The 25,278-nt window shown below is 39.8% G+C and overlaps 1 protein-coding gene across 3 annotated transcripts in view; it reads right to left on the bottom strand.

Annotated features, from left to right (window-relative positions):
* EHBP1 (EH domain binding protein 1) overlaps positions 1-25,278 on the bottom strand; it is a 411,111-nt gene that overhangs the window by 173,057 nt on the left and 212,776 nt on the right. For all 3 annotated transcript variants that reach the window (XM_006880956.1, XM_006880958.1, XM_006880957.1), the window contains one exon: positions 24,775-24,964. In XM_006880956.1, the coding sequence (XP_006881018.1) occupies positions 24,775-24,964 (190 nt within the window). The remainder of the gene's footprint in view (positions 1-24,774; positions 24,965-25,278) is intronic.

The raw sequence follows: 25,278 nt of genomic DNA on the forward strand, positions 1-25,278 counted from the left end.
TGGCATTAGTCTAAATGACCTCTTTGATATTGATGGAGGAGATGCAGGCCTCGCAACTCCAACCACACCGACCCCTCCAATTTGGCAGTCCCTTTTGGTGCATTAGAACTAGGGTTGGAGGCTGAGGCTGCATTCCCTGTTAAACAGGAGCCAGAGATGGTACCTATGCTGGCACTCTTAAATGTTGGGCAACAGGCTCCATCTACGACATTTGTGCTAAATCAAACAAAACAGGTTCCAACCTTGGGATCGACAACTGTAATGACTAAAACACCACCCATGGCAACTAATAGGCAAACCATCATTTTGACGAAGTTTATCCAGACCAGTGCGGACACGCGCCCTTCGGTCTCTGCACCAGCAGTACGAAGCGCTGGACCTGCTGCTCCGCCCAAAGACCAGGTCCAACTGAAGGACTTACTCAAAAATAACAGTCTCAATGAACTCCTGGAACTGAAGCCACCTGCTAACACTGCTCAGCCAGCTGCAACAGCAGCTACTGATGAAGGAATGGGAAAAAAAGATTTTTCTAAGGAAGACATGGCAAGAATATGGATCAACGACATGAAAATGAATTTTTCGCCAACTGTGAAGGTCCCTGTTGTGAAAGAAGAAGATGAACCAGGAGAGGAAGATGAAGAAGAAATGGGTCATGCAGAAACCTATGTAGAGTGAATGCCAGTAAAATGAAAAATTGGCCTGCGCCATCCACATGCTTGTGGTGGAAACTAGCTCTTTATCAGGTGCTACTCCTCCTGATGTCTGGTACAAAATGTTCATTTCTGAGGAAACCACTGACAATGCCTAGTTGTCCGCATTACGGCTTGAGGCAATTACTTATGCAGCCCAGCAACATGAAACAGTCCTACCTAATGGAGACCGAGCTGGCTTCTTAACAGGGGATGGTGTGGGTGTAGGGAAAGGCAGGACAATCGCAGGATCATTGACGAGATCTACCTGCCAAGTAGGAAGAGAGCACTCTGGTTCAGTGTTTCAAATGATTTAAAGATGATACTGAAAGAGATCTGAGGGATATTGGCACCAAAAACCATTTTGGTTCATTCACTGAATAAAGTTTAAATCTGGAAATATCTCCTCCAAGCATAACGGCAGTGTGAAAACCCTATGTACCGCTGAGTACACTAAGAGCAGGCTAATAGATATGGCAACTGAAGTTGAATCCTCAAATTTGGAAACACAAAGGAGGAAAAACAGTTGTAAGAAGAAATTAACAATTGGTACGTAGAATGTGAGAAGCATGAATGTAGGAAAACTGGACATTGTAAAGAAAGTAATGGAACACATAAATATTGGCATATTGGGTATTAGTGAAATAAGATGGACTGGCATGGGACATTTTGAATCCCATGACCAAATGATCTATTATGCTCGAGATGAAAAGATGAGAAAAAAAATGGGGTCACGTTCATAGTTAAAAAGGCCATTTCTAGATCCATCTTGAGACACAATATTGTGAGCGACAGGATAATATCCATACGCTTACAAGGAAGACCTGTTAATACCACCATTATTCAAATGCATGCATCTACAACCAGAGCCAAAGAAGAGGAAAGAGATTATTTCTAATCAACCATTGCAATCAGAAATCAATTGAACATGTAGCCAAGATAATAATGGGTGACTAGAATGCAAAAGTTGGGAATCAGGAAGAAGGATCAGCTGTCAGAAAATATGGACTTGGTGACAGAAATGAGGCTGAGGATAGAATGATAGAATTCTGCACAATCAAGGATTTATTCATAGCAAACACCTTTTATAAAAAAACATAAACTCAGTATATATATGGATTTTACCTGATGGGATGCACAGGAATCAGACTGATTACAATTGTAGAAGGAACCACTTGAGAAGTTCAATATCAGCAGTAAAAACTAGGCCACGTGCTGATTGTGGAACAGCACATCAACTGTTCATATGCAAGTTCAAATTAAAACTAAAGAAGCTTAAATCATATCCACAGGAATAAAAGTCTGACCTTGAGTCTATCTCCCATGAATTTAAAAACCAACTCAGGAATAGGTTTCAGAACTTGAACACTAACTAACGAAGTCCAGATAAGCTGTGGGAAGATCCCAAGAATATAATTTATGAAGAATGCAAAAAGTCATTACTAATAAGGAAGAAGGAGACCAAAATGAATGTCAGAAGAGACTCTGAATATTGCACTAGAGCACCAAGAAGCCAAAGCAAAGGGAAGAAATAAAGAAGTTAAAGAGCTGAATAGAAGATTTCAAAGGGCTGTTCGAGAAGACAAGGCAAAATATTATAATGAAATGTGCAAGGAGCTGGAGTCAGAAAATAAAAAGGGCCGAAATCACGTAGCATTTCTTAAGCTGAAAGAACTAAAGAATAAATCCAAGCCACAAGTTGCAATGCTTAAGGAGCAAAACACTGAATGATTCAAGAAGCATTAAAAGCAGATGGAAGGAGTATACAGAGTCAAATTGGCTGACACAGACTTTCAAGAAACAACACAAGAGTAAGAGGCAATGGTGATGAAAGAAGAAGTTCAGGCTGCTCTGAAGGACTTGGTACAAAACAAAGCCCCAGAAATTGATAGAACACCAATTGACATATGTCAGCTAACAGATGCTGCCCGGATGTGCTCAGCAAGTTGTTCCAAGAAATCTGGAGGACAACTACTTGGCCAACGTATTGGAAGAGATCCCTATTTATTCCCATTCCAAAAAAAAGGTGACCCGAGAAAGTGTGGAAATTATCGTACAATATCACTAATAACACACATTAGCAAAATCGTGTTGAAGATTATCCAGAAAAACTTAAACAGTACATTGACAGAGAACTACCAGAAATACAGGCTGGGTTTAGAAGAGGTCGTGGTACTAGGAATATTACTGCCAATGTCAGATGGATCTTGGCAAAAAACTAAGAGTACCAGAAGAATGTCTGTGTTTCATTGACTATGCAAAGGCATTTGACTATCTGGATTACAATAAATTGTGGCCAACCTTGAGGAAAATGGGAATCTCAGAACACTTGATCATGGTTATATGAAACCTATACTTGGACCAAGAAGCAGTACTCAACAGAGCAAGGAAACACTGCATGGCTCAAAATCAAGAAAGGAGTATGTCAGGGATGCATCCTGTCCCAGTACCTTTTCAATCTGTACGTGGAACAGATCATTCGGGAAGCAGGGCCTTATGAGGAGGAGTGTGGAATCAGGATTGGAGGGAGACTCATTAACAACCTACGATATGCAGATGACACAACCTTGCTTGTTGAAACTGAAGAAGATCTGAAGCACTTGCGGCAAAAGGTCAAAGACTGTAGTCTTCAATAAGTATTGAAGCTCAACATCAAGAAAACAAAGATTCTCACCACGGGGTCATCAGGTAGCACCATAATAAATGGAGAAGAGATTGAAGTTGTTAGCAATTACAGCTTGCATGGATCCACAATCAACACTCTTAATACCAGCAGTCAGGAAATCAAAAGACCAATTGCATTGGGAAAATCTGCTGTCATGAAGTCAGCCCAGGGACAATTACTAGTTATGTTTCAGAAAGTTGGACAATGAGTAAGGATGACAGAAGAATAGATGCCTTCAAGTTGTGTTGCTGGAGAAGAGTCTTGAACATACCATGGACTGCCAAGAAAACAATTAGGTCTGTCTGGGAGAAGGTGAAATCAAGTCTCTTCTTGGAGCTAGGATTTTGAAGCTGACTCACTTTGGGCACGTGGCCAGGAGAGATTGGTCGTTGGAGAAGGAAATCATGCTTGGAAGGGTGGAGGGATAGCGCAGAAGAGGAAGACTCTGGATGAGATGGACTGGAATAACTGAGGCAATGGGGGTTGGTATGTCAGAATTAGTGAGACTGTCTCAGGACTCAGGACAGGGAAGAGTTCAGAGCTGCTGTACATAGGGTTGTTATGCATCAGAAGCAACTCAACCAATAACATTCTTGACAGGTTTGGAAGCAGGACTGGCACCCACTTCCTCAACAACTTGCCTCTGGAAACTCTATGAACTTTGAAAAACGTTGATAGTTGTAGAAAGACTTCAGGCCTTTTGTTCATAGGGTTGCTATGAGTTGTGCTCGACTCAAAGGCAATCAACAACACAACAACAACTTGTATTTTAGCAGAGCCAGGGTGCTATTAAAATTGTGCGTGTACACACACACACACACACACACACACATGACATTCTGTGCTTTTTGTTGCCTCTCGATCTTTGCAACAAAGAGTTAAGAAGAGTTCTTCTCTACTACATACTATACTAACCACGGATGCTAGGGTCTGGGAATATGAAGAAGACAAAGTCAGTTCCTGATTTCACAGATTCCACAGTAGTAAGGGAGCAAGGAGGCTAAACAACAAGTATACAAATGAGAACAAGAAAATGAAGGCATGCCAGAGACAGAGTTAGGGAAAGAGTTATAATAAAGTAACCAGGCAAGACCTCTGTAGGGTGGTACATTTGAGAAACGATCTGAATGAAATGGGGGAACGCGCCAAGACAGGAAGTGGGGGAAATGTTCCAGTAGGCCCGGTATGATGGGCAGCAGGGCTCTGGTAGAATAAAGGAGGCAGTGGGCGGAAAGCAACAAGACTGTTGTGAGAGGCAGGCGCCGATCATACAGGGACTTGTAGGTCATAGAAATATTATCCTGTGGACTATAGGAAGCCATTGGTGGGCTCTGAATAGGGGATGTCATAATCTGATTAATGATTCTCAAAGGAAATCCCAGTTAAGACTTTCAGCTCCAGAAAAGACTCTGGAAGCCTTCTCAGTGTAGAGACAACCAGATCCTTTATAAAATGTAGATTTGTTGATGTTATTGCATTTCTGGGTACAGAATTTTTTTTTAAAAAGGAAAAAAGGGGAAAGGCTGTGTACTGAAACATGAGGGGTGAGCAGGAGGACAGTGTTATCTAAGGACAGTCAAATGTTTGGCTTTGTGCACATATTTCTATATATTTTTTCTTTCCTATTTATAGACACACATATATAATGACATGCTCCTACAGATCAGAAGTATGTCGATATTCTACTATTACTACCATTCTTAGATCTGGTTATACATTAATATTGTTTGGATAAACTTAAAACAAATGAACAAAAAAACCTCTCCCAACACGCGATCTTTTCCATGCGAGGGAGGTCTAGCCCCTCCTAACAACATGCCTGAAGTGAGATGAAGTTTCAGTATCCTTGCCCCTAAGGAGCATCATGATTGCAGTTTCTCCAACACAAATGTGTCTGTTCTTTTGGCAGTCAATGGTACATTCAATACTTTTTGCAAACACCACCGGTCAAAGCTATCAATTCTTCTTCAGTCTTTCTTTTTTTGTCCCACTTTCAAATGTATATGAAACAAGTGAAAATATCATGCTTGGGTCAGGTACACTTCTGTCTTTAAAATGATAGCCTCTCTTTAGCACTTTAAAGAGGTCTTTGAAAACACATTTTCTGAACGCAACATGTCTTGATTTTTTGACTATTACACTATAGGTGTTGATTATAGATCCAAGTAAAGTGAACTCATGGATAACACTATAGAAGAGTGAAGTGTTATCCATGAGTTAAAAGACTGAAGTGTTACCCAGAATTCATTTAACTTGGATCATTTTACTACTAGTCTAGGAGTGAGGATTTTTGTTCTCCTGATGTTGACGTGTAATCCATGTTGAAGGCTCTGATCTTGTTCAGTAAATGTTTTAAGTCTTCTTCACTTTCTACAAGCAAGGTTGTGTTCCCTTAATAATGTATGTTATTGATGAGGCTTTCTCCATGCCTGATACCACATTCTTCTTCATAAAGTTCAACTTTTCAAATTATGTGCTTAAATAGTCTTCATTTACTTAGTTGTGCTCAGGGGAAATGTGCACATAGACCAAGAAACATTTAAAATAGAACAAGGAGATAAAATAGTAACAGATGCCCATAAAGTTTCTATTCTTTCTTTTGCTTATAGGCAGGTAGGTACCTATAAAGGAATGGGGAGCAGCTACGTGCATGAAAGTTGGCTGGCACAGAATACTGGTCGACCTTAAATTATTGGTAATTGTTATGGACTGAATGTGTTATAAATTTCAACCTCTATGACTGTGGTTAAAATCTCATCTGGAAATTATTGCCTTTGTTATGTTAACCAGGTTGGTTATTAATCAGCATCTTTTACTATAATTATGAAGAACAGATTATCCGGGAGGCTGGGCTCTATGAGGAGAAATGTGGGGTCAAGATTGGTGGACGATTTATCAACAACCTGCGTTACGCGGATGACACAACCCTGCTTACTGAAACTGAAGAGGACCTGAAGTGCCTGCTGCAGAGTGTCAAGGACTGCAGCCTACAATATGTCAAGAAGACAAAGATTCTCACCACTGGACCAATTGGCAGCATCAGGATGGATGGTGAAGAGATTGAGATTGTACACAGCTTTAGTTTGCTTGGGTCCATAGTCAACAGTCTTGGCACCAGCAGCCAGGAAATTAAAAGGTGCATTGCCATGGGAAAGTCTGCTGTTAGGGACCTCTCCAAAGTACTGAAGAGCAATGGTGTCTCTCTGAAGACTAAGGTGCGTCTGATACAGGCCATGGTCTTCGCAATCACTTGTTATGCATTAGAAAGTTGGACAATGACCAAGGAGGATAGAAGGAGAATTGATGCCTTTGAGCTGTGGTGCTGGAGAAGAGTATTGAGAATACCATGGACTGCTAGGAAAACAAACAGATTTGTCCTGGAAAGGGCTAAACCGGGTGGCTCCTTGGAGGCAAGGATTCTGAGGCTCCGTCTAACATACTTTGGACATGTTGTGAGGAGAGACCGGTCCTTAGAGAGGGACATCATGCTTGGGAGGGTGGAGGGATGGCACAGGAGAGGAAGGCCCTCCATGAGGTGGATTGATTCAGTGACTGGGGTAATTGGAATGGGAGTATCAGAGACAGTGCGATTGGCACAGGACAGAGCAGAGTTTAGGGCTGTTGTACATAGGGTCATTATGAATCGCAAACGACTCAACAGCACATAACAACAACAACAACAACAACAATACTAATTTAAGATATCAATATCTTGAATTAACGTCAACATATAAATGAGGTTAAATGTAAGCTGGTGAACAGATTCTAAGTACGTGAAGACTACCCAACAATCTCTCTCCAGATCTGGCACAGAGAGAGAGAAAATCTACTGAGAATGGTATCCTAAATTTGGATGTGTAGCCTCCTAAGCTAAACAATCTTCTCCCATGCAATTAACTGCTTCTGAAAACTTGCTGGAGGGTCAGCTAGGGTCAGTTTTAACTCTATGCTACACAACAACAACAAACTGTGAAATTAATTTTGGTTAAAGTGATCCAGTTGTAGTATTGCTGTTAAAGCAGCACTAGATAGCAACGACACAAATATATTCATTTATGGGCCTACCATGAGTAGGAGAAGGAGGTTAGGAAGGTTTATAAGTGGTCCAAAAACAAAGTTGATGGTAACTTATACTATAGCGGAGTAGGAAGAAGGTGAGAAGTGTTAAGATTTAAAATAAAATACATTTTTGAAGGGTAGAAAACTTAGAAAGAACTTACTAAAAGATTCAGGGAAAGAATCAAGAAAGGTGTATGTCAGGGATTTATCTCCCTACCTAGTCAATCTGTAATGCTGAGCATCTCACTCAAGAAACTGGATGATACAAAGAAGAATGTGGCATCAGGACTGGAAGAAGACTCATCAGCAACCTGCATTATGCAGATGATGTAGCCCTGCTGGCAGAAAGTGAAGACAATGTGATACACTTGCTACAGAAGATCGAAGACTACAGCCTTCAATATGGATTACATCTCAACATAAAGAAAAGAAAAATCTTTACTATTGGATCAATGGGCAAATCATGATAATGTTATGCTAAGATATTACTGAGAAATAATAGATGGAGAAAAGGTTGAAGTTGTCAAGGATTTAATTTTATTTGGTTCCACACCAATATCCACGGTAAAGTAGCCAAGAAATTAAAAGACATGTTACATTGGGGAAATCTGTTATCTAGGACCTCTCCAATGTGCTAAAGAGCATTAATGTCATGGCTTACCTACCTAATACCAAATCGTGGCCTTTTTATTTGCTTCCTATGTATCTGAAAGTTAGACAAAGAATAAGGATGACAGAAGAATATTTGATGCCTTTGAATTGTAGTGTTGGCAGAGTACTGAATATCCCATGAATTGCTAAAAGAACAAACAAATGAACAAAAACAACAACAAAAAGAACAAACAAGTCCGTTATTCAATAAGTGCAGGTAGATAGTGTGATCTGTAGATAGAAACAATGACAGTAAAACACCAAACTTCTATTCACTTACTTTGACCATAGTGTCAGGAGAGGCTGCTGCTATTGTCAGGTGCTGTCAAGTTGAATATGACCCATAACAACCCTACAAACAAAAAGATCTGAATTCTGACCTATTCTGTGCTCACAGGGTTTTCATAGGTCTGTTATTTAAGAAGTGTTTGGCCAATCCTGCTTTCTAGTCTGTCTTACTCTGGGCACTCTATTAAAACCTGTCCACCACAGGAAACCCTTATGGCATCTGACACACAAATCGTAAAGCTTTCAGAATCACACCAACCTGTAAGTTACTTCAGTACAGCAAACTTACAGATAGGTGCTATACCAATTAGAACTGTTTCCCCCAAAATACAACTAACAGACAAGTTAGTTTGTAACTTTAATAGCAAATCAATCTTCACACCAGCCCACAAATGATTTTAAGCAAATAAAAAAGGTCCACCTTCCAGTTTCCAATGGCTTCAAACAAGCAGTTCACAGGCAGGCATTAGTCAATTGACTAATTTTCAATCACAAAGGCCCACCCACTGGATTCTAATTGGCCTAAACAAAAAGCTCCCAGGCCATGACTAATTGTTTATTAAATAAAAAAAGACCAAATAGCTCACATCTAACTTAATCAAATAAAAAAGACCTACCTTCTGAATTGCAACTGCTTCAAACAAGAGGCTCTCAGGTAGGCTCCGCCAACTTTTAATCACAAATGCCTACCCAACGGGTCCTAACTAGGTTAAACAAGAGGCTCTCAGCTCACAACTTACTATTAAATAAAAAAGGCCAAACACCTCACACTTGACTTTTAATGAAATAAAAAAAGATCACAACTTATTATATAAAAAAAGATCAAACAGCCCATACTTGACTGTTAATGAAGTAAAAAATACCAAACATGCCATACCTGACTGTTAATCAAATAAAAAAAAGACCAACGTTCCAAATTCCAACTGCTTGAAACAAACAAACAAAAAAAGGGGGGGGGGGTCGTCCTTGGAAAAAAACATGCCAGGAAAGATGACACAGTCAGAAGAAGAGAGGAAGACCCTGAAGATGATCTGACACAGTGACTGAAACAATGGTCTAAAGCATAAGAGAGACTGTGAGGATTGTGCAGGAGGCAGCAAGGTTCAGATGTGTAATTCACAGGATCACAATTAATTGTAATCAACTTGATGGCACCTAACAACTGCAACAGTAAAATATTAGACAGTCTTCACTGTCCAATATGGTTGTGGTTGTTGTTGTTAGGTGCTGTCAAGTTGTAGATGACTCATAGTGATCTCATCCAATATAAACATGTGTTCTTGAAGTCTATGGTATGTAATAACACGCTACATGTTTTGAATGCTGTATGAATTAACAGTAAAATAAAACCTTATGACAGCCCACTTCTTGTTATTCATGTCATTGTTCCTGCTACTGGTTCAGGCTGGAGGACTAGGTGGTCCAGTGGAGACAGCTGAGTAGGCAGCCACAGAAGCACAGCAAGAGGGATAGAGACGTATAGATATACAGACATATAGTAGACAGGGCACAGAATATACCCAGCTCCTCACCTCTTCTTCCACCTGCCTCGTCAGTGACAGCAGTCCAGGCCTCAAAGACCTCAATGCTACTCACTGTAGAACAAGCCTATAAGCTCCCACCTGGACATCTCCTCAGCCTTACCTGCCTGAATCCTACCCAAAGATATGTATTGCAGCTGTCTACATTTGAGGTCCCTAAAACTACAAAAGGAAAATAATAAACAAAAGGAAAACCACTATTTTAAAAAATAATAATGTTCATAGGTACGTAAGAGTGTGTACATCCAATTGGATATTAGCCAGACAGACATTAAGTGATGCATACCTGTAGTACAATTGTACTCTTAACTAGTTAAATTAAGATTAATGAAAACTAACAATTTAGTTCCTCAGTCACAGTATCCACATTTTATGCACTTGATAAATTGAAAATTGCATTCGAGAGAATGGAAGAAGGAGAAAGACTGCCTATTTTTACCCTGTGGCGCTGCTGGTGAATTTGAACCCCTAGAAGAGTTACCATTAGGTTAGCAGTGAAACTCCCTACAGATTATGCCACCAGAGCTCCCTATGCACTTAGCAGCCACCTGTAACTTTGGATACAGTATCTGCAGACAGAGAACATTTTTACCAGTTTGTTATTGCTGTCATGTGCTATGGGGTCACCTGTGACTCATAGTGACCTGATGTACAATAGCCGTGCTCTACCCTGTGCCATCTTTACTGTCTCTGACACACCTACCCTCATTACCCCAGTCACTGTATCAATCCATCTCATCGATGGTCTCCCTCTTTCTCCATTCCTCCATTCTTCCATACATTAAGTCCCTCTCTAAGGACTGATCCCTCCTTGAAACATGCCCATAGCATGTCAGATGAAGCTTCAGAATCCTTGTGTCTAAGGAGAAGCCTAGCTTCACCCTCCCTAGGATGAACCTATTTGTTCTTATGGAAGTCCATGGTATATTCAATACTCTTCTCCAGCACCACAGCTCAAAGGCATCGATTCTCTTTCTATTATCCTTAGTCATTGTCTAGCTCTTTGATGTGTACTCCGCAATTGTGAAGACTATGGCCTGGATCAGGTGCACCTTTGTCTCCAGACTTACTTCACTGCTCTTCATTACTCTGGAGAGATTCCTGACAGCCAGAAAATTCTATTTGAATAGCACTGGGAGAGACAGTGTATGTGGAAGAGGAGAAAAGATGCCTCCAGAACTTCCTGCCTGAGCAAGTGGGCAAACAGCAGTTTTATTTACCAAGAGATGGGGAAATCAGAGGACCAGCTGGTTTGGAGAGAAACAACAATTTCAGTTCTAGTTTGTACATGGAGAAATACTGAGAAGGCAGAACCCAAGGGAAACCGGAGCTAAAGGTACACATTTGGAGGATATTTCTGTATAGCTAGATGGCTTTTAAGGTCACAGGATCAGATATGATTGCAAAATGATACAATATAAAAAAGAAACCAATCTTTTTGGAAAGCCTTTTGACAATGCCTATAAAAATTACAAATGCATTTACCCTTTGGCTCATTTTAGGAAATTTATCCTATGATATCTCTACACACACATGAAATAATCTATGTACAAGGTTATTTATTGCAGCACTACCTATAATAAGAAAAAATGTTATAAACAACAGTATCTATGGATACTTAATTAATTATACTTTATCCACATGATGACATGATGGATAACAGGGAGTTGTTAAACACATGGCGAGAACTCTCCATAAGCTAAACAAAAAAAGACTTCCAGAATACACTGTGAAGTGGAAGAACAGTGCTTACAGCATGTTACCTTTTGGGCAAGAGAGAAAAGCATATTTGGATTTGCTTTGGTCTGTGCAAACACCACAGGGAGAGTCTACAATAAGTAAGGTTTTTTTCTTTCAGGAAGTGAAAGAGCTTGGTGGTACAGTGTGTCACAGCTATTGTACTAACACAAAGGTGAGTGGTTTGAATCCCCCCCCACCACCACTACCTGTTTCCAAGGAAAAGGCATGGGCAGTCTCCTCCTATACAGATTTACAGTCTTGGAAACCCCTTGAGGTTCAACTAAGAGCCAGAATCACTTGGCATTTATATTACTTTTTGGAAGGAACCCAGGGAAAAAGAGGGCAAAGGATGACATGTGGTGAATGGGGACAGTGTGGGAAATAAGATTTGGCAATGTGTCCCTTTTTATATTACTCTTATTTTTGAACCATACTAACATTTTTAGAAAACCACAACTTCAAATTCATTGGCATCTAGTTGGAAACAATCCACAGCTGACCTCCAGCAGATTTTCAGAGGCTCTAAATTGAAATGTCCAATGCCAGGAAAAGAATGCCGATCTTGCTCCTGCAGAACTGAAAGTGGATTCGAACAGCTAGAGAGGCAATACCTTTGAGTTAGCAGCTCACCTCCCGCCAGACTACAGAGGTTGGTCTAGGGAGACATCAGAGCTCTCCTAGGCTAATATTCTAATTAAACACCCTAATTACAACCACCAAAATTTTCCCAAAGAAATAAGTAATCAAATACACTAACTGTGAACAAAGGACTCCTAGGGCCTAAACTTGACCTTGGCATCTGGCAAAATAGAGGTAACCTAAACCAGAGGCATTATGACAAAAGGCAAAGCAAAGCTTGTTTGGAGTAGACAGAATGACACAAATATCAACCATTTTTTTCCTCCCCTTTCAAAGAAGAGACAGAAAAAAAGGGGAATTAGCTGGAAGACCATGAGTCTCGGAAGTTTTGTTTGTTTTTTAAGAGAAAGATATATTACAATATACTTCTTTGTGAGCTAATGGAAGTGGTGAGGCAAATAGTAAAAGACTGATACAGGTGACAGAGTAGCAAACCCAGGCTCAGAGCCCTTACAGGTTCTAGGAAGATGGCTCTGGTACAAGGTGATGGAGGTGCCCTTGGCTCAAAGCAGGGACAAAGCATTCATCAAATCAAAACAAAGTGGAATGTATGCAAAGCACACATACATGCCTATGCTCTGACTTCATGGCTTCCCATAGCACACAGGTCTTGACGCCCAAATCCTTGCCATGGCTCATAAGATGCTTCAAGGCCTGACAGTGCCTCAGTCTCTATGCGTGCAGACCATCCCTCTCTGTGTGCCCATGGGATTCAGTTATGTGTGCCTCCTTTAGGGTCTTCACACAGGCTAAGGGCCTTCATTTTTCTCTCTCACCCTTCTTGCTGCTGTCTCCTCATGAGCCTGCAGTCATTCTGTGCACGTGGTTGTTGGGGTGTACTGCCATGCTGGAACTGATCCATCGCTGACCCTCCAGCAGGGGTGCAGAGGCAGCACATCCCACAGGAGGAGACGGACCATTTTTTTCCTCCACGAAGCAGCTGGTGGATTCAAACTGCCTGCCTTGGGGTTGGCAGTGCAACTCCTTACCACCAGGACACCAGAGCTCCCTCTTCTCAGTCACAACACCCTTTTGAAAAACGGAAAAGTATTGACTGTGGACTTGTATATGTGCTCTGTTGTTGTGGGTTTATGCTGTAGTATTTCCAGGAAGATGAAAACCCTATCTGGTATACCTCCTGTCTACCTTAATGCCTGATTATCCTACAGGTACTCAATACATAGATATTCTTTTTTTTTTGTTTTTTTAATTTTTTTATTATTTTTGTGTGAGTGTACCATCAAATCAGATCTGACTGGTACAGGAGGAAATTGTCCCTCCTTCCCCGGCAGAGCATCTGGTGGATTCGAACTGTGCGCCTCTGGGATTGTAGTTGCAGGTCCTTGCCACTAAGCCACCAGAGCTCCCCTAATACATGGATATTCTTTTTTGAAATTAATGACATGAACATCCATCTAGACTGCTGTCTAAACTAGATTCTTCAATAAATAACAACTATATCCTTGACTCTCATTCTTCCCTTCGCCCTTCAAACATATTCTATAGGCATCTCTTCAAACTATGCAATTCCTCTTAATCACACTCATTCCATCTTTGCTCAATGCTACAGATTCTCATCATTTCTTATCTAGATGATTATAAAATTCTCCTATCTATGCCCTTGTGTTTCTTCTTGTCATTCACACATTGTCTTTAAAGTTCCTTTCTATTGAAATTTGATTTTATCTCTCCCTTACCAAACAAAAATCAAGTGTGTGCAAGGTTGAAGTGAGAAACCAACGAAGTAAGTGCTGGTTCTGTTTCAGGACCTCAAATCAAAGATCTATCAAGGGATGTGACTGGAGGGCTGAGGGGGAAATGTCAAAATCCTCAGTACACATCAGAAGCCTGAAACAGAGAGGGTAAATCAGGAAAGACAGGGATCTGAACTTGGGAGATACTGACACCTTCCATGGCCATGGTATTTGGGATCCCTCCCTTTTGAAATGTGCCTCCCCTCATTTCCTGGCTCATCTAGCAAACTACAATTCTTCAGTTCTCAGACCAGACCACCAGATGTCATCTCTGCTGCTATACTCACCCACTCGCCCTCCACACATACACACTCACACGCTCTCTCTCTTACACTTTCCCTTTTCTAGGCACTGAGAAGTGCCGAGATGAACAGGAAGTCAAGAAAGGCTTAAGTAACACTATTTTTTATATTCTCAGCTAATAGGCTAGCCTATGGTTATTACTGTCTTAATTATCCAACACTACACTTTATGTTAAATGCTGCCATTTGTGGGTTAGCTGAGGACAAAAGTTTTGTCTTATTCATCTTTTCCCCCCTCCTAGTTCATAGCTCAGTTTATTTTACAGATTAAAGGCATATAAATATTGCATGCAGGAAATGGCATGTGAGGGCAAACATCTCATTTTTGTATCATCTAAACATTTAGTGGATCCCATTTCCTTTTGCCTCTTCAAAAAACAAACAAATTCAACTTTTGAAGATCACATCCATGGAACACCTCCCAATTATAATCATTTTAAAACTCATATAACGCTCCCTTCCTCCCTCTTTCACTTGGGTCTGAATTAGTTTATTTTGATAAACATTATCATTAACAAATATTTACTGGCTGGTTTCTTGTTCTGGCAAAGGAGCATTTCTTTTTACCCAGCAGCAGGACCAGATCAGATCAGTATTTAGCTTGTTGTTGTCATGTGCTGTCGAGATGGAAGTGACTCAGAGCTGGCCCTTGAGAGGATTTTCAGAAGCTATAAATCACATTCACTGTTAATGTGCTGTTCCAGTCATTTTTGGATAATCTTCAGCAGAATCTTTCTTCCATGTGTTACCAATGATATTGTTTGATAATTTCCATTCTGTTAGATTTAGAAGAGGCCATGACACTAGGGATATTGTAGCTAATGTTAGATGGATCTTGACTCAAAGCAGAGAATACCAGAGGAATGTCTATCTGTGTTTCATATGATCTGTGGATCATAACAAACTGTGGCTGACTCTGAGAAGAACGGGAATCCCAGAACACTTGATCATGCTAATGCGAAACCTATACTTGGACCAAGAGGCAGTCGTCAGAACAGAGCGAGGGAACACTGCATGGTTCAAAATTGGGAAGGGTGTATGCCAGGGATGTGTCCTGTCTCCATACCTTTTCAATCTTTCCGCTGAACAGATTATCTGGGAGGTTGGGCTCTATGAGGAGAAGTGTGGCATCAGGATTAGTAGAAGATTCATCAACAATCTGCATTATGCAGATGACACACACTGCTTGCTGAAACTGAAGAGGACCTGAAATGCTTGCTGCAGATAGTCAAGGACTGCAGCCTTCTATGGATTGAGGCTCAATATAAAAAAGACAAAGATTCTCACCACTGGGCCAACTGGCAGCATCAGGATGGATGGTGAAGAGATTGAGACTGTTAACAGCTTTAGTTTGCTTGGCTCAATGGTCAGCACTCTTGGCACCAGCAGCCAGGAAATTAAAAGATGTATTGCAATGGAAAAGTCTGCTGTTAGGGACCTCTCCAAACTACTGAAGAGCAATGGTGTCACTCTGGAGACTGAGGTGTGCCTGATACAGGCCATACGCTTCGCAATTACATGCTATGCCTCAGAGAGCTGGACAATTGACTAGGGATGACAGAGGAGAATTGATGCCTTTGAGCTGTGGTGCTGGAGAAGAGAACTGAATATACCATGGACTGCTAAGAAAACGAACAGGTTTGTCCTGGAGAGGGTTAAACCAGACTGCTCCTTGGAGGCAAGGATTCTGAAGCTTTGTCTGACATACTTTGGACAGGTTGCAAGGAGGGACTGGTCCTTGGAGAGGGATGTCATGCTTGGGAGGCTGGAGGGACAGCGTAGGAGAGGAAGACCCTCTATGAGGTAGATCGATTCAGTGGCTGGAGTAATGGGGGTGGGTGTGTCAGAGACAGTGATACTGGCACAGGACAGGGCAGGGTTTAGGGCTGTTGTAAATATGGTGGCTATGGGTCACAGGAGACTCGACCGCACGTAACAAAAACAACAACATAAATCACACAGCAAGCGACTATTTAGCTTTCTCCCATAGGAAAGCTGGTGGATTCAAACAGTGTGCCTTGAGGTTGACAGCACAACTTCTTAGCACTAGGTCAGCAGGGCTCCTTGCATTATATTAAGTTTAGCAACAAGCCTGAATGAATGGCTATAATACTTTACATGACTGTTTCCAACTTACTGACTAATGAAGCTAACTCTTGAGAAGTTTTCAGGTTCTTATTTTAAATCACTTTTGGCATCTCTCAACCATTCCAAAACCATTCTATGAGTGCAGTCACTTAAGTGTATTTCTTTTAATGAAAATATGCAAGTACTCAATAATATTACATCTGATAAAGAGAAAATTTACCAGGGTGCACAAAGTTTAACTACATAAAATGTGTACTTGATTTTTTTTAAAAGAAGCATTTTAACTAACCATCTTTTCTTTTTATTTGAAATATTAGAAAATTAACAATTAAGTATAACTACTTTTTATGCTTTCTTCAAAGTAAGTAAAAGCTAGGCATGAGATTAAAACATATAGAACACCTTTACTGAAAATTTTCTTTTAAAAATTTACATGAATGCTTTATTATTACTAATGTTTATCAAACCTGTAATTACTACTTAGGGAAATTACAAAGCACTCTTATATATGCTTTAATTTATTTTTATTTTTTATTTTATGTGTGTGTGTGTGTGTGTGTGTGTGTGTGTACCATCAGATCAGATCTGACTGGTACAGGAGGAGATTACCCCTCCTTCTCGAGCAGAGCATCTGATCGATTCAAACCGCTTAGTTCTGAGATTGCAGTGCAGCTTTTTGCCACGAGGTCACCAGAACTCCCTGCTTTAACATTTTTAAAATTAAGAAACATACTAATAATACTTATACTACATGTACTCTAAAGTCTTATTATTCAAATGTTATTAATACAAAATTGGCTATGAACTGGACATAGTATAGTAATGTGTAAATAGTAAAAAAAGTGATTAGTTAATTAGAAAAAAGTTATTATTTTTAAGTATTTGTCTTTTAACTAATAACAAAGAAAACCCCAACAACCCAGATGTGCTCACGTGGAAACACTATCTTCTTGAGGGGGGGGAATGAGTAAAATAATTTCTATTTTAAAAATGTTTCATTTCTATCAGTCAATTCCAAATTTATAATAGTGTAGGATGAACTGAAGATAAGATCTGATTATAAGGGAAAGTCTTACTTTGTAAATGAAAAGTATTGGCAAGTTTTAAAGGAGAATAAAATGTACTAATACATAAAATAGTGTTGCTGATTGCTGTCGAGCTGAGCACCACTCATAGGAACCCTATGAACAAAAGACCTGAAGCCTTTCTATTACTATTGTCATTTCTCAAAGTTCACAGAGTATAATGTTATATTTTAATAATATATCATGGAAGCAGGAGCGGCATCCACTTCCGAAATGGCTCGCCTCCGGAAACTCTATGTATGAACAGGGCTCAGGCCGTTCGTTCATAGGGTCGCTATGAGTCGTCTACGACTTGACGGCATCAAACAACAACAACAACAATATACCCTATATAACAAAACAAACTATTTCACATTATGTGAAAGTTAGTGAACCTTATGTATATCTTTAACTCATTAAAGGCCATCAATGTGAAGAAAACAAATGGCAAATGTTTTGCTACCTATGTAATTACAAAAATCTAAAAAACACACATTGCTCACAATAAACATATGTAGTCAAACAAACTGACCAACAAAAACCCGTTGGGCCAAATGAGGAGCTCTATTTAATAATTCATATTACTGTTAAGTACATGAATGAAAGAGCAATTGTTTTTCTGATAAAATTTAAAAATGAACTCTATTACTTATTATACTAATCACTCAGTTAAGCGCATTTTTCTTGTTGCTTCTCAACTCGACTCCCCGCTGTGGAGTGGGCTCTGACTTGGAGCTGATCTTCCCTGGGGTCTCGAAGGGAGTAAATCACGTGGGAAGACACTCTCCATCCTTTCCCATGGGGTCACTCTGGATTTGAACCATCAGGGGAAGCACAGACTTTATACCTTAACAGTTTAAAGTAGGTGGTCCTCTGGTTACATTAAAATCAAAGTTTTCTAATGGTGACCAGGAAGAGAAAATAGATGTTAATAAACTAAACAGCTGAAGAGGTTTTCTTGCAATAGCATCTGGTGGTAGTGGAGAAAGAGTTTTAGTATTTTATTCAAGTTGCTACACCCTTCTAATCCCTAAAAATTGGGAAATTATGATGTACTGCAGATAAACAATTACCTCTTGACTTTCACAAGTGTGGTAACAAACTGAAGAATTCAACACGTGAACATGAATATATTCATCTCCTCCTGTGTCATTAACTGCCTCTGCAAACCTGCTGGAGGGTCAGCTATAGGCTGGTTCTGACTCGACAGTACACAACAACAACAACAACAACAACAACAACAACAATGTACTTTACTATTAAGTAATGCTACAAACATAAATAATAAACCATGCAATATGGTATGATAATTTACCATGATAATGCTCTAAGAATTATCTGTTTACTCCTGTTGCATTTTTAGCTTTTGACTGCTTCTCAATAAGAACATTATCAGAAAGGCTGCCCTCACCTTAGGAGCTGTGGTGGCACAATGCATTACGTGCTTCTAATCCACCAATCACTTCGTGGGAGAAGCAGGAGTGGTTTCCTCCCACAAAGAGCATCAGCCTCCTACACCCGCTGGAGGGTCTCCATGAGTCAGAACGGGTTCAGTGGCAGTGGCCTTGACTCGCTTTACAAGGCTCCTCTCAACAGCACTTTGCTGAATCCTGACCATCAGGATGCAGACAAAAAGATTCTTGGGTTACAAATTTAAGATTGACTAAAATGCTCTGGCTACACACTGGTTTGCAAAGAAAATATTCACACACCCTTAATTAAAATGGCACCAGTGGAGTCAATAGTGTATATATTAATCCTTAGATTACAACTCTTAATCCAAGTATTAAGGAATTTCCATATCCCAAAGTTGTTTAGCCTTCAGTACAAAAACTGGCTAAAGAATATCTATTACCGATGAAAATGCTCTAACCTCCTGTTTCAATGCTATGAGTACATACAGGAAAAGGAATATGAAGCTATTTTACAATATCCAGTTGCTCCATTAACTCAATTGTCCTGTGACTTGTTTTGAGACTTTTCTCCAAGCTCAAACATGTCGGGCGTGCTCTTCAAGCCTTTCAAGTTGGGACTTATAGTAAAAGCCAGTGCCAAGCAAGGAGTTTAAATAAAACAGAAAGCTTTCATACAAATGATTATGGGAGTTTAAGCTGATTGTAAATATTTTCCTCATCAACACATCAAGTAGTAAAACCCACAGTTTGCATTAGATTTATGATTTATTTCCTGTTCTGATGTCTCCCTTGACCTGCTGGTTAAGTGAGAGCAATTTATTAATTTTCAAGTATGTGGGTTCATCCTAGTTATTTTTAAAAATGGTTTCTAGATTAAACTATGAACAGAGAAAATATAACCCTCTGAAATCTGCTAAAAATTTACTTTAGAACTAAGAATATGGGCTTTAAAAATTAATTTTGAAGTTGGTATAATAATTATGAACTACAAATTATTAATTAAGCCTCAAAAGTCTTTCATTCAATGTATTTCATCAACTACAGACAGTTGGTATTATCATTATGAACTCATTACTTTTTATATATTTGATGTGTTCTAATTCTTTGCAGTCTTCAGAGTTTTCTACATATAACTGACTAACTATATGTGTGTATATATATCTATTAACATGCTCCATTATCTCTAGTACTTAATGTTACAAACATATCTGATACTAGGTGACTTGACTTTGAAATTCAAAATAGTCCAAGAAAAAAATGTTGATAATGTAGGTATGTGTGGATCTCTCATTTAATCATCTTCCCTAGAAACTATGAACCCTTTTATCTAAAGACTGAAGACTTTTCCTAGCTTATGAACTATTACTACTAATTCTTTCATAAATGTTTTCTCTTGATTTATACTTATTTCTATTTTCTTTTCTTTCCTCATCATGTCTTCCCCTTGAATTTTAAACATAATTTTTCAAAACGGTCTTCTATTTTAGTAATTGATATTTTGCAATATGCTTTTGACTGTTTATAATTATAAAACTTTAAAGTTGTGTTTTTCATAATAACTCTTTTCTACTCTGGAATCATTTAATGATTTCTCTTTTTTTCCCCTTCATTTTGAAAAATTTCAAACCTTCAAAAACGCTGCAGATATGGTACACCATAGCTAAATAAATAACCATAAAGAACCATTAACAATTTGCCTAGGAGTATTTTTTGAGTGTGTGATTACCTTTCCTGTTTCATCTATTAGAAGTTTTTAAACTTTGTTTTCTTTTGCTTTGGTGGAAGTTCGTCATTTTCTCTGATGGCTTTATTGGTTTGATAGTTTCCTCTCTGCAAAATTTAAAGAGGCATGTACTTTGGAGTTCATGGAGGACACAATGATGTCTCTGTAAGCACAGGCACCTACTGGTTAAAATTAGGATGGAAACTCAGTGCCGTTCCACCAGCTCACTCCCAGCGGGCCATCCAGCAGATTTCTGAGGCTCTAAATCACAGGACTGACTATCTTTGTCTCCTGGAAATATTGGTAGATTCAAACCTGCAGAGAAGTGTGGCCTCTGGAGTTGACAGGATATCTCCCTACAAATGGAGTCACCCAGCCACACAAGTGCCTACTATGTGTTAGCACAACCGCAACAGTAAGCACACACTTACACTTTACACCCAGTTTCCACTCTTCCTCATTCTTGACCTGGTAACACTGTGCACCTTGTTATGGGTCATTTCATTTTTGTGTTTCTGCCTTTCAGAGCTCATTTAAACCTGGGAGTAGAGGGCAGGATTTGTGTGTTCATGTGTTCAAACACTCCAGTTAAGTTTCTTTTATTCATGTTGTGAAAAGGACCTTCATCAGTGCTCCCTTAGCCTGAACCATCATGTAACCTAAAAGAATCCTGTCAACCTGTGGCAGTAACACACCTTGGACCTCTGCTCTTGACTGCTTAGCCATTAGATGGTACTTGGCAAGTAAATGTGTGCGTCACTTGTTATCATTAAAGTATGTAACTAATTTAACTGACTGCTCTTTTGCTAGGCCGGCACTAGCACTTCCGCTTTTATTAGTAAAAGAGACAATTCAATTCTCAGTCAAAAACCTGTGATCAGTAGTACCTTCATTTTATTATTCCGAAAGATACTTTTATAAAGCGCGACCATGTAAGATCACAGTCAATCACTTTATAGATTTGTTTTAAAGGACAAGTATTTCAATTACACTTTGTTTTTTAAAACAAAATTTCTTATTTGTATCCTCCCCTACTCAACAACCTGAGGCCCATCGAGACGCAAACTCTCCTAGGTATTCTGTGGTGCTAGTTCTTGCAGTTGGCTAAAGCCCATCAGTGGCACATTTGCCTGACAGGTTCGCCAGAACTACCATGAGGCAAGGTGCAATATTTCAAAAAGTGTTTACTCTTAAGAAACACAAAAGATTCATTGCCCTCGAGGTGATTCTGACTCTTAGCAATGCTAAAGGACAGCTTAGACCCATCTCCTGAGGTTTCCAAGGCAGATAATCTTAAAGGGAGCAGACTGCCCCAACTTTCTCCAGAGTACATTGGTGGATTAAAAAGATGTCTGGAAAAAAATAAATAAATAAAAAGATGTCTGGGTCAGCAGCCTTCTACAATCATCCAGAATAATGGTTCATTTTCTGGCTTACTTTGCTATATGTAGTTGTTGCTGTTATGTGCAGAGCTGAAAACAACTCATAGTGGCCTGAGGAACAAAAGACCTGAACCCAGTTCTATAACTATTGTCATTTCTCTAAGTTCATAGAGTTTCCAGAGGCATGTTGCTTAGGAAGTGGATGCTACTCCTGCTTCCAAGCCTGTCTTAATGTGGGAGCTCCACCAAATACTGTTCACTGTGGGTAACCATTATGGCTAGCACATTATGGGCAATCACAGGATGGAAGTCTGTGCTGGGGACTGTGGACTAAGTGCCCAATGACTTTGCGAGGGCCCTGGACTTGCACTGTGTTAAGGACAGACATTTGTATTTAGTCATTATTTAGAAACTTCTCTTTAGCCATCATCTGAGGCTTCCTCCAGCCCACGGATGAGCTCAACTATAAGTGAAATCCCATTAACCAGAGACACATTAGGTTCACCAGACCACAGGCACCAAGTTGATTCCAACTCAAGTCACACTGTAGGGCGGAGGAAAGCTGGCCCTCGGGCCTTCACAGGCAGGAATCATTGGTGAAGGTGACTAGCTCGATCTTGCTTCTGTGGAATGATTGGTGGGTTCAAACCAATGAGCCTTTTGGCTCCAGCTGATGCTTTATCTAGGGTGTCGGTAAAGCACCTTCATTTAAGCAACAAAATCTTCAAAAGGCAATTCTAGGAGAGTCCACACACATACCAAGAGCAATGCAGGTGGTGGACTCCTATTTCTTCCTGATGTACAGCAGTACCCTCTGTCTTTGATTCTGCAATTTATCTTTGTTTCTTTATAATAAACTATCCTTTCCACGTAAGAAATTTTTTAAAAAAAAAGGGAGTTCTGGTGGCCTAGTGGCAAGAAGCTATACTGCAATCCCAGAGGGACACAGTCTGAATCCACTAGATGTTCTGCTGGAGAAGGAGGGGCAATCCACTCCTGTACAAGTCAGATCCAATTTGATGGTACACAGACAAAAATAATAAAAAAAAAAAAAACCCAAAAACAAACCACCAAAGGCTTGTTTCTGTTATCCAAAGCTAAGACTACTATCCAATGGAGCAGGTGATACATAGAGTAGCACCTCATTTATCTAGTACTAAGGAAGTGGGTAATTCAAAAAGTAAATTTTACAAGTAACTTAAACATATCCTTTAAAGCATCAAAATCCTTTCCTAATTTTAATGAAAATGTTTTACTCTTTCGGGCTTTCCAAAGTAGAATATATACTGAACATAATCTGCCTTTTTCATGTAGTCTTAAAGTTGTCTAAAAGCAATCAATTATGTTATTAAACTTGAGCAGTGCAAAGGCACACGTGTATTCCTGTGATGAATAAGCCTCACACCGCTGTGCTTTTACAGTTAATGTTTCATCTGCTTTCTCTGTGGCCATTTATCATTTTTATGATTGTCAGTATGCTACTGATTTTAATCTACTACCTTATCTCACACATAATTGTGTAGTAAAGTGGTTTCCAAAAACTTTTTTTGTTTAAATTTTGGCAACAGTCCACTTTCTTCCAGATGAACTCCTACAGCAACTCTCATATACATACAGTGCATGTACATGTGCACTAAGGGGGAGGGTCCGGAGCTCTGGGCGAGGCACGCACACCTGGGATGTGGTATAGAACATGGAGGAACTTGATGGAACCGCAGGGCAAAACCAGTTTAATACCACTGCTCTACCCTAAAGGTGCAGTGCTCTATTCTAAAATGTTATCTTGTGTATAAATGCAGTACTGGTACTGTAATGATTAAAGCTTGGCTGTTAATCAAAAGGTCACAAGCTCGAATCTACCAGCCCTCCACAGGAGTAAAATATGGGGCAGCTCTTCTCTGTTCACTGGGGCTGCTATAAATGCAGATCTGACTAGACAACACGTTTTACCTTCTGATGGCTTAGCTACAAGGAGCTGCACTGCCAATCCAAAGGGCCAGGGTTCAAATCCACCTGCTCCTGGAAGATGGGCAATCTCTTACCGTACAATCAACTGCCTCTGAAAACCCACTGGCGAGTCAGTTCTGACTCGAAGGTTCATACCAACAACAACATGATACAAAGAAGGTACCAAAATCCAGGTCCGTGATAATATTACCTAGTAACTTCAATTAGTATAACAGACCAAAAAAGAAAACCTGATAACATCATGTCCAAAAATACAAACAAAAAAAGGTAAAAATGAGAGCACATGCTCAATGGTCTGTCTACTTCTGTTTTCCCAAGTCTTCTTCCTCCAGGCCAACCTTTACCATTAAATAATGCTAATTTCTTCTACAAGATATAAATGTGTGTGAAGGAACAAGGTATTAAAGTAAAATTTTAAACGTAAATATAGCTGAAAACCCAGTAGATTCAGCTTTATAGTGACCCAACAGGAAAGAGCAGGCTGCCCCACAGGGCTCCCAAGGCTGTAAATCTCCAGGGAAGCACAGAGTGGCTGGCCGGATCAAACCTCTGACCTTTTGGTTAGCAGCCAAGCTCTTTAAGTACCGCACCACAAGCAGACTTCAAACCCACAGTATAAGTCATAGCAATTTAATTAGGCACTTTGATTTTACATCTTATAACGAACCAGTGGAAGTTAATGGTGACGTTATAAGGAACAGATGATAAAACATGCGGTAAAAATAGAAAACAAGGACAAACAAAAACACCTCACTAAAAACCATACATAAATAAACATTCCATTGAGATAGTCATAATGACCCTACCTTGGGAGAAGCTGAGAGATCCCGTCCTGGAGTGACGGCTGTGTTCTCACTCCCTGCTCCTGTCTTTGGTGAGCTGACCGGTGGAGCAGGCGCCCTTCTCTTCACTCTCTTTTCGGTGTCCAGTTCTGGAGCTGGATTCACCAAATTATTGGATGGAGGTGTCGGTTTGGGCTCATAAAAAGGATTTGACCTAAGTGGAAGAGTAACATTCGTTAAATGTCATTGTTAAACTAAGGACAGTTTCTTTGCCAACTAAAATCAAGAAATACATTCATTTAAAAAACCTGAATGCCACTAGGCCACCCTAGCGCCCTTAAACTTTCTCCTCCTTGGTTCATCAGTTACACTTTTGTGCCCTGTCACCTGGTTTTCTTTTCTCCTTTATAGTCTATATATTCCTCTATCTACTTTCATAAACTTTTTTTCAGGCATCAGGATTGGTGGAAGATCTATTAACAATCTGCGTTATGCAGATGACACAACCCTGCTTGCTGAAACTGAGGA

This window comes from Elephantulus edwardii, unplaced genomic scaffold (genome assembly GCF_000299155.1).
Source record: "Elephantulus edwardii isolate Elephantulus edwardi_28Jun2011 unplaced genomic scaffold, EleEdw1.0 scaffold00011, whole genome shotgun sequence".
Classification (NCBI taxonomy): domain Eukaryota; kingdom Metazoa; phylum Chordata; class Mammalia; order Macroscelidea; family Macroscelididae; genus Elephantulus; species Elephantulus edwardii.